Below are 9926 nucleotides of genomic sequence, written 5' to 3'. Positions count from 1 at the left end.
GCGGGCAGTAAAGAAGGGGGAATTGGTACTCAGCTATGCTATACTCGGACGTGTAAGTCGAGGATTGAGATATCGATGAAGCAATCCAGAGAGAATGTATGTGAGTGTGTGAGTGTGAACCGAGTAGGTTCACTTGAACCCGGCTGGACCAGGGTCGACCCGCGCCCAGATACGAGCCACAGACCCCGAGGGAAGTTGGCATGGAACAGGCGAATGGAATGCTCGGAAGGTGGGCGCATCTAGGCTCAAAAAGTGCCTAGAAAGAGGCGTCCGAACAAGGGAATCAGGCGACGGGTACTTTCTACAACCCATCAGAATCCTGGGAACGTCTGTTGCTCATGGCCCCCCCCCCTCCCCCAAAGATCAGCAAAAGCCCCCCTGGACGTGTTGCCCCGACTTGGTGGTCCTCGAGTTTGCCCAAGCGGCAGTTTGCCGTCATTATTCTCCTAGAGTCCTGGCACATGTTCTGTCAGGGAGACTGGCATCCCCACATGGACTTCTCGTCGCTCATCTACCTGGCAATGAAGCAGTCCTATAACACCCCGAGCCTGTCCCTCCTTTCTCCCAAGGCTGTTTCTCAACCCCAATTTTTGACACGACCCTTCACCACATCATTTTTCACCTTCGTCGATCCCTTGTAATTGGATTCCGAAGGACTTTGTTGTACTGATCCACTATATTCTATTACCTCTTCGAACGTCAACTGTGAGTCTCTTTACATTTATCGGGGAGGACAAACTGATTGTCTGGAGCCCCAATTGACTGACCACACCTTCAGATTGGCTGCTTGCCATTCTTCTTTTGGAGTGCCATCACTTTTTCCAATTGGATATCTCTACTTTTTGGTTACTCCATGGCCGACAACATGGACTCTGGTGCTCATCAAGTCATTGAGCTTCTTCGGTCTTGTCGTGCCGCCTACGAGCAGACCATCCAGCATCTCTCTCCCGACGAGCTCGAACAGGTCTCACGTTACTGGAACTCGATGAATGTTGAGATGAGGAACTCCCCTACGACTTCGACCTATGAATTCGGTTCTTCGGTTCCCTCCAAACGACCTGCATCCTCTGCGATGGTTGGTGATATGGAACCAGCGTCCAAACGTAGTGTCCATGTACGTCCCCTTTGTTGACTTTACCCACGCTCCTTTTTGGTTGACGGACGAGAAAGAAGGCAGTATCCCTGGCTTCGTCGGCACCTACGGCCCATGTCCTCGAGCGACACGTCTCAGCTCCCATTGTTGGTCAGTCGGCCTCGCGGACCCAGCCAAGCAGACCCTTGGTTCGAACTTCACCTCTTCCCCCAACGACATCGACGACGACAACGACGACGGCGACGACCAAGCCAATGCCCATCCCCCGGCGCAACAGTTGGCAGCGGAGAGGTTCCACAGCCGCCTCATACCCCAATAGATACTTGGGATCCAACCTGCACTTCATTGAAGAGGTTCAGGTCATGTCTCCGGCGGACTTTCTCGCCAAGTCTACTTCGGACGACTTCCATCAGACGCCCCCAACCATCTCGTTGACGCCTCCCACAGTGGTGGAGCGCGGTGAGTTCCACATCAACCAGATGGCTCAGCTCACATCTCCGTATTCTTCAGCGATAGAGTCGCCAGGAGGAGTTTTTACTCCCATGACGGCGACTAGTGATTCGAGCATGACAGCTCCGTCAACCGTATTGTCGGAGCCCATGTCTCGAAGCAACACAAATGATGTTCTCTGCGAGGGCTTTGGGATGTTTCGCATGGACTCGATGTCGATGCCGAAAGATCACAAAGCCTCGAGCAGCATGATGGCCGAGTCTCGGTATCCCCAGGATAACGAGCCGGCGCGACAATTTTCCTTTACTTCTTCTGTCGGTTACAATGAGTTTTCGCGTTTTTCCTTTGATGATGAGCTTCAGTCATCATCCTCTCCTTCTAGTTTTGAGATGAAGAAATCACCTTCCTCTGGAAGTGATGCTTCATCGGTTTCTATTTTGTCAGAGTCTCATATGTCGTCGGCACGAGGACTTCCACAAGAAGTCATTCCTCGTAGCAGTAACACAGTCTCACGACCACTGGCTCCCAAGATGGAGCGTGCTCACCCGGTGTCGTCGTCGTCGTTGCACTCAGCCGAGATCCCGGCACCGAAACTGATCGCCGTCCAGGGCGCCGACGGTACAGTAAAACACAAGGCCGAGATCACGCGCACGGTCCGACAACAACCTCCTCGTAAGACGACCTTCTGCCAGTTCTGTAACGATCAACCTCAGGGCTTCCACGGCGACCACGAGCTTCGTCGACACATCGAGCGGCACCATTCCCAGGTGCGCCGGGTTTGGATCTGCAAGGACGCGTCGGCCGACGGCAAGTTCCTGTCCAACTGCAAGGCGTGCCGCAGCCGCAAGACGTACGGGGCCAACTACAACGCCGCCGCCCACTTGCGCCGCGCCCACTTCAACCCGTGCAAGAATCGACGTGGGGGGCGAGGCAAGAAGAGCGAGGGTCGCGGCGGCATGGGTGGCGGCAACACACCGCCCATGGAGTTTCTCAAGCACTGGATGTACGAAGAGCTTGAGCTCAACGTCAACGGCCGCGTGATCATCCAAGATATCAACGTCCCCGACACGACCTTTCAGGCTGCTGTGGTGAATGAACACATCAAATGCGCGTCGAGTGCCAGCAACACCAACAACAACAACGGCGGCTTGGACAGCGCCAACTACGAGCTCACCGACGACGACATGATGCAGACCCAAGCCATGCCCATGTTGGACCTCTCGCAAGAGCCCTTGTTCTACGACAACATGCTCAATGCCGACGCATATGTCAACGTCGACCCCACCTCCCAGAACGCCATGTACAACGCCAACGCCAGCGGCTTTAACTTTGCCTCTGAGGATTCCAACTTTGGGTTTCCCCAGTATTGAAGGATGCCACGACATGACATGACACACACGACCATGAACGACGCCAGCTGCCCAGATGGAAGACACGGGTTAGGTTCAAATGCATTACGCCTTCCTTTGATCCTCATGTACATAGACATTCTGATCCTTTTTCGCTTTGGTGCTCTCAGTCTGCACTATTTATTGTTTATTACTGTCATCTTCTGTGGAAATGTGTACTCGGTCTAGGGGAAGGGTCAAGACTGGATATATTTTGGCATGAATACAAGGGGAAGGGATGACTTGGGCTGGGATGGGTTAGGATGTGGATTGACTTTGTCTCTCTATTGTTGGATGTTTTGGATCCCTGTGTATGAGGTCGAGGTTCCTGTGGTTTTCACTCTCGTTGGCGGTGACTTTTGGTGGATGGTGGATGATTACTAGTCCAGGGTTGTCAATTATGTTCCAGGCTCAACTGTGTTATTGATGAATCTTGTCTTGGGGAAGGGAATACGGTACTCGATCTTCGGTATCTTGAATATCAAAAGTTTTTGTGTTTTTGCCTCATCACCCTTGCTTGACTTTTTTTTCCCGTGACATGTTATATGCTCGTGGTGTAGACTACTGGGTAAGCAGGCCGTGCGCGTCACTACACCTAGAGCCTTGTGGAACTGCGTTTATTGACGTCTAATCGTCCCATCGCCTTCATGACCTTGTAACTATTTCCCCCAAAACACCTCCAAACTCCGGAGACTGAGAACCTATCGTCCCCCGTCGCGATCGGCTCCATATCTTCTCAGATAGGTAATGTATGTATCTGGTATTGCTCGGCGCCATTGATCGATCCATGAAGGAAACCGGCACCCACGAATCCCGGGGCCGGGCACTTGCAATGGAGGGTAAATGGAGGGTCAATGATTTGTGATCGACACCGACACTCTCGCCGTCGCCGCGCTTTGGCTGGAGTACAAACCAACCAGATGCATGTTGCATGCTGCTCGGTGCTCCATGCCTACGAGGTGAGAAGCAACTGACGTGGTAATCACATGTAATCATATTTCGTTGCACTACCGTGTCCTGGCTCATGAGATGGACTGTCTCACACATCTCGACAGATATTTACCCGCCATCTCAACAACCGTGTGAGTATATCTGCTCGTACCAAATCCAACTCCCCAATTTAATCCCAATTTAATACAATCTCAATACAATCCACCAACAATGTCACCGCCACCACCACCACAAAAAATCCCCAACCGCTTCATCGTCCACGTCACCCTATTCTTCGCGCCCGAACACGTCCCCCTCGCACTGGACGCGTGCCGGACCCTCTTCGCCGAGGCGTGGAAGGACCCGCGCCTCGATTTCTGCCAGGTCGTGCAGGACGCGGACGAGCCGGGCACGATTCGGATCCAGGAGGGGTGGAACGCGTCGAGGCGGTATTTGGATGAGGTACGCTGCCGTCCGCGCCGTCCGGGGGACTGTACAGGCTCGCTCTCGGAGTTGACGAGATGTGAGGCCTGCGGGTCTAGTATCTGTGCTAACCATATACCTGAACCCACTTGTTGGGCAATGTAGGTTCAACTGCACAAGCCGTATTACATTCCCTATCTGCAAGCCACGGAGCATCTCTGGATCAAACCGCGTAAGGAGCTCACTTTTGTCATCATCACCATCTACTTGTGTTCACATCCCCTCTTCCTCCCTCCTCCGCCTCTTAGCTATCATGATTCCCGAACTCCTTGAACGGCGTTGGCAACTGTCTTACTGATTCACTTGATTACTGGGCTCACTGACTGACCTCGGATTTCTCTTTTCTTGTCTTCTCTCAGGAGTCATCGAGATTTTCCACCGCTTGTCCGAGTGGACGTGGATCAAGCCGTCGTTTGAAAAGGATTTTGGGGACGGTTCTTCATCGTCGGTCGACGTCCCTGAATCGAGTGTTGACAAGAGATTGGAATGAATGGAAGAGTGGTTACGAGTAGGAGGAATGAGAGACACTTGGACGGAGACGGAGCTGGAGCTGGAGCTGGAGAACAACGAAGAATATGAATAGACATGAGGGACGAGAAATGGAATGAATGGGAAAGAGAAAGCAAATGGGCTCAAAGATCGACGTGAGGATGTATCCTACTCATTGAGAGACTAGATCGAGAGATGTCTTTTTCACGCTTTTACCAGTATACTCGATATATACCGGGTACCTCGAAAACTGACTGATAGATCAATAAGTTTCCTCCTCCCGTTCTGTCTTTCTGTACTTCTGAGAGCAGACTCTTCTACCTCAATATCACCGCCTACCGCTCGTCCCCGCTCTACTGTGTTTCCCTGCCCCCAAAGTCCCCAGCAATCCAAGGCCCGTTTACCTTCCACTTCGTGGGGCTGGGCCGTGCAGTGCTGGACTGGGCTGGACTGGGCAGGACACACCCACTCAGACCTTCTCGTGCAGGACGACCTCAGTCCCCTCCTTTGCCGCCGCCACCTTGACATCCACGCCCTGTCTCTTTCCAAGATGTTCCTCGATGGCGACCTGGCCGTCGCCCATGACGGTGATGTCGGTCGAGTAGATCTTGACCTCGTCCGTGTCGCCAAAGATTGCGGCGAGTTCCTCCAGCGGCACCGACCTCGTTTCGGGCACCCAGAACCAGTAGAGCACCGAGCCGACGGAGAGGACGCAGATAAAGACCTAGCCGGGGAGAAGTTAGTTTCATACAGGGTCTTTCGGAAGTCTGCTGACCAGCTAGCGAGCCAGCTAGCCAGCTAACATGCTAAATGGCTGGCTTGCTGACTTCGATTTTGGCAAGGCGCAACAGAAAAACTCACCAGTAAAAACTTCCATCCAATGTTCTGGAGCGCAGTCGGCGCCACCTCGAGGTAGAGCAGGTTGGCGGCGCTGTTGACAAAGACGCAGAAACACACGCCCTTGGCCCGGATGTGCGTCGGGAAGATCTCGCAGTAGAACGGGGCGCCGCACGCCTCGACGCCCACACAGTAGAAGATGACGATGAGGTACAGGGCCGTGACCGCCCAGCCCAGGCCGACTTTGTTGGTCGCCGTGGGCGCGTAGATGGCTTCCATGGCCGTGAGGATCGCCAGGGACACGACGCAGCCCACGTAGCCTACCATGATGAAGGGCTTGCGGCCGAACCTGTCGCACAATGTGACGCCGATGATGGCGGCGGGGATAGAGCCTGTCGACCCCACAGTGTTAGAAAAGAAGACCCATGGGGCAAAAAATACAAAGAGTCCCAGTGAAGTGACCCTGTGCGGACCTACCTGCGATCCAACCGCACTGTAGTATCAGGCTCTGCTTGACGTTAAACCCCAGCGAGGCGTAAAGAGAAGGGCCCTGCACAGAGAGAAAGCCATGTCAGTATTCGCTTCTGTCTCGTGCGGTGCAACCAAGTCAAGTGAGGAGAGCAACGGAAGACGTACGTAGGCCGCAGCGACGAGGACGGCGGTGCTCTGGCCCAGAAACGTCACCAGGCTGGCCATGAGCATCCGCTTCCGATACGAGGGCTTGGAGAACAGGTGAAACCACGAAGAGTCGAGGGTCCGGTCGAACTCGAGCTGCGTCCGCATCTGGAAGAACTCCTCCTTGATGTACTCCTGGTTCTCGTCCTGCGGGTCGTGGTGCAGTCTGCTCACAGTCTGCCACGCCTCGTCGACTCGGCCCTTGAGGAGCAGGTACCGGGGAGACTCGGGGGCCCAGAACAGCACAGCCAGCAGAGCGGTAGAGGGCACCAGACTCAGCCCGAGAGGCGTCCTCCATTGCACGCCCGGGTTTGCCGTGTAGGAGAAGGCGAGGCCCATCAACGCAGCGGTGGTGTAGCCAACGGCAATGGCCACGCCGGTCAGACCAGTGAAGAATCCCCGTGTCTCGGCCTGGGAGAGTTCGGCGATGTATGTGGATGCTGTCATTGGAACCCTGCAGTCAGTCTCTTTCGTTGCGTGCATGTAGGAAGGACGTACTGGCCGCGATAAAGGAGACTGCCCCAAACCCAAGGATTGTCCGCGCAACAATGAACATGCCGATGTTCTGAGAGGCTGTGACCAAAACGGTGCCTAGAATGTAGATGGCCACAAGGGCTATCATGGTTGGTCTCCTGCCGATCCGGTCGAGGGACCAGCTGGCAGCTAGGACACCTATACATCCTCCAGTCTGGAACAGGAGTGAAAGTTAGCCATACGGAAACATGGTCAAGCACACAAAAGACAGAAGACCTGTACATACACAAAACAAGCCCACTGTAGTACCCGTCAACGCCGCCTGGTTCGGGGCTGGATTGCCGTCCGCATCAATCAGATGCATATATGACAGAAAGGTCGGTTGGCCGAGAGTCGTGGAGATCTAGGAGGACAGTCAGGGCAAGTTGGCTTTCCTTCTTGCTTCCAGAACTTATTCCGGGAGAATGGAGAGGAGCCTCACGATTGAAGCTGCATAGCCATAGCAGAAACTGCCCAGTGACAAGAAAAAGCAGCACCAGAAGGTCCGCCAGTTCAGTCTCTTGTGGGCAGCAGCAAATGTCATCTTGTTGTCTGTCTGTGGATTTGATCGCGGTAGTCACCTCTGAAGCAGGATGCAAGACGTCGAATATGGAGCTTTCGATAGTAGAGTGGCAAATCACTCGCGATTTATATCGAGAATGTTGGTCGAGGCTAACCTCCGGGTCTGCGCCACCGTCAACACAGAGTCCGGAACCCCAGAATCGGACACCAGATGTCCCAGAGCTAGTTCCCTCTCCATTTCCCCATTTTGCTGAGCCATATTCCGGGGTATTCGTGTCGGATTCTGCGAACCCCGTCGAGGATGGTTCGTATCCGGCTTGTAGAATTGCCGCTAGACATGGTCCCGGCCAGAACATTTGGATTGTTGGGAAATGGACGAGTGCAGTGGTTTGACTCGAAACCTTTTTCTCAAATGGTCTGGAGATCTTTGGTCATCAACGTCGATTCTTTAAAAGGCCGGCAAGGAGCTTGCTGTATTTGCCGATTAAAATACGCGAGGTTGAATCTCTTTTCAAGAACTGCTGGTCGTACATTAACAGTGACAAGACACGTCTCGTTCCGCGATTCTGGCTCTCTGCTATCATCCGGGTGGGCGATAGGCCAATGGCCGTATTGTCAGCAAGTATGACCACAGAAAGACACAAGCTCGGAATCGCTACAGTCTCGCTCGGCTGGCATCCATCGCACACTCTTGAACGAAAACTCGATGCCGTATCCCAACAAGGGTATGAGGGGATAGAGCTCTATCACCCAGACTTGGTCACCTTTGCAGAGCAACATTCCCTGACGCATTTGGAAGCCGCATCGGAAGTAGGCAGAATGTGCAAAGACAGAGACATCGCCATCATAGCGCTCCAGCCACTGTTTAACTTTGCCGGCGTTCTCACGCCTTTGGAAACTCGACTTCAATCCGCCCGCGAGTATATCTCTCTGGCTCGGGCGATGGGAACAACGATTATCCAAGTACCAACAACATATGAGATGGATTCGACGGGCAACGAAGATATTATCGTGGCAGAGCTCCGTGCCCTCGCTGATTTGGGGAGTCAACCGACGAAGACCGGCGAGAAAGACATCTTCTTCGCATTCGAAGCATTGGCGTGGGGCGTGCACCATGCATTAATGGACGATGCGATCCGCATCGTCAAGCTCGTGGATCGATCGAATTTCGGTCTCTGCCTCGACACTTACCATGTCCTCGCGAGGGTTTGGGCAGACCCGCATGCAGCGTCCGGCACAGGCACAGGTATCGCTCCAGGAGGATATGCGGCGCTCAAGTCCACACTTGACCGATTCATGAAGCAGTGTCCGGTTGAAAAGATCTTTTATCTCCAACTCAGTGATGCTGAGAGATTGAAGCAGCCACTCATTGCGGGCCATGAGGCTTACAAGGCCGAATGGGCCCATTGGGATGCCACCATGCATTGGTGTGTCTGGGGAAGACTATTTCCATACGAGACTGAGTATGGTGCCTATTTCCCACTAGACAATATTCTGCAACTTTGGCTCGTGGAGAAGGGGTGGAACGGCTGGGTGAGTATGGAGATGTTTCATCGGGACGAGCACAAGGAGTCGATTGGTCCCGAAGTGCTCGCGGAAAGAGGATATAACTCATGGCTGAAGATCAAAGACCGCTTCGGTTTGAAGTGATCAATTCGCTGTATGGAGGGAGCACCTTCCGGTGCTGGAAAGGTTGTCGGATGGCTTCAAGCGCCAGCGACAAAGGTGTACAGGCAACATCCGTGGGGTCCGTGCCCTACCCAGACGTCCCTGATGAGAGTTAGCTGTAAAGCAAGGGCTCGTTCACCCTCCGGCTGGTAGTTGTTAGCTAATGCCTCTGTCCAACGAGAAGCAGAAGGGTCCGATTGGTTTGGCTCAAGACCCTGCTAGGACGCTTGATCACGATGGTTGGTGGGCCCCGGCATTCGCGAATGCCGGTGTTGATGTCGTCCACGTCTAAAGACAAGAGACGGTGGTATCCTTGGTGCCAAGTCTGCCATTGAGATTTTGAGAGCTGCAATATCGTCTAGATGTAGATAGATGTGATGGCTCTGCTGAAATGGGGTGCATCGTTCGACTATCTGGTTCTGTCGCGCTGCTTGCAGAGCCTTGTGCGAGCACTTGGGAATCATCCCAGATCGAGAGAACATTGTGGGCCCGGAAGAGGTGCCGCGCGGTCGGATCTCCCTTGGGACTCAAGCCGAGGGAAGCAAGAAAGAGTAATGGAGGTGCCGTTCCCACGCAACGTCATGTTGAAGATGACAGCCCGCTGGAGAGCGGTGTGAACTCAGGTGGAAGTGATGACAGGGACGGTTTCAGTGATGATGCTTGCCAGCGTTCGAAGATGCTCAGTTCACGACGATTAGACGTCTCTGGTAGAGTGTGAAGACTTGCCGAAATGCGTTGATGGTATGGCTACTTGTGTTGGGTTGGCAGGGGACAATCAGTTTATCATCGAACAAGGCTAGAGACAAAACCATTTCAAGAAGGCGGCTAACACTATTTAGTACTAGATCCATTTTAATTGACTCCTTGGGTGGAGTCGG

General features: G+C 53.6%; 4 protein-coding genes across 4 annotated transcripts; 3 read left to right on the top strand and 1 right to left on the bottom strand.

The window, feature by feature from the left end:
- Positions 1-853: 853 nt before the first annotated feature.
- Positions 854-2913, top strand: AYO20_11741 (hypothetical protein; the record flags this gene model as incomplete). The annotated part of the gene is made up of 2 exons (XM_022649958.1): positions 854-1114; positions 1171-2913. The coding sequence occupies 2 exons, from the start codon at positions 854-856 to the stop codon at positions 2911-2913; spliced, it is 2004 nt and encodes a 667-aa protein (XP_022494071.1).
- A 1179-nt stretch (positions 2914-4092) lies between these two features.
- Positions 4093-4834, top strand: AYO20_11740 (hypothetical protein; the record flags this gene model as incomplete). The annotated part of the gene is made up of 3 exons (XM_022649957.1): positions 4093-4323; positions 4450-4516; positions 4704-4834. The coding sequence occupies 3 exons, from the start codon at positions 4093-4095 to the stop codon at positions 4832-4834; spliced, it is 429 nt and encodes a 142-aa protein (XP_022494070.1).
- A 468-nt stretch (positions 4835-5302) lies between these two features.
- On the bottom strand, positions 5303-7402 carry AYO20_11739 (hypothetical protein; the record flags this gene model as incomplete). The annotated part of the gene is made up of 7 exons (XM_022649956.1): positions 5303-5557; positions 5695-6062; positions 6148-6220; positions 6307-6785; positions 6844-7033; positions 7106-7222; positions 7301-7402. The coding sequence occupies 7 exons, from the start codon at positions 7400-7402 to the stop codon at positions 5303-5305; spliced, it is 1584 nt and encodes a 527-aa protein (XP_022494069.1).
- A 602-nt stretch (positions 7403-8004) lies between these two features.
- Positions 8005-9030, top strand: AYO20_11738 (hypothetical protein; the record flags this gene model as incomplete). The annotated part of the gene is made up of 1 exon (XM_022649955.1): positions 8005-9030. One exon carries the CDS (start codon positions 8005-8007, stop codon positions 9028-9030), a length of 1026 nt encoding a protein of 341 aa, XP_022494068.1.
- Positions 9031-9926: the final 896 nt, after the last annotated feature.

The sequence above is a fragment of the Fonsecaea nubica genome, assembly GCF_001646965.1.
Source record: "Fonsecaea nubica strain CBS 269.64 chromosome Unknown Scaff194, whole genome shotgun sequence".
NCBI classification, from domain to species: domain Eukaryota; kingdom Fungi; phylum Ascomycota; class Eurotiomycetes; order Chaetothyriales; family Herpotrichiellaceae; genus Fonsecaea; species Fonsecaea nubica.
Note: the sequence above shows the minus strand (reverse complement) of the source record. Positions and strands in the feature narration are given on the sequence as shown.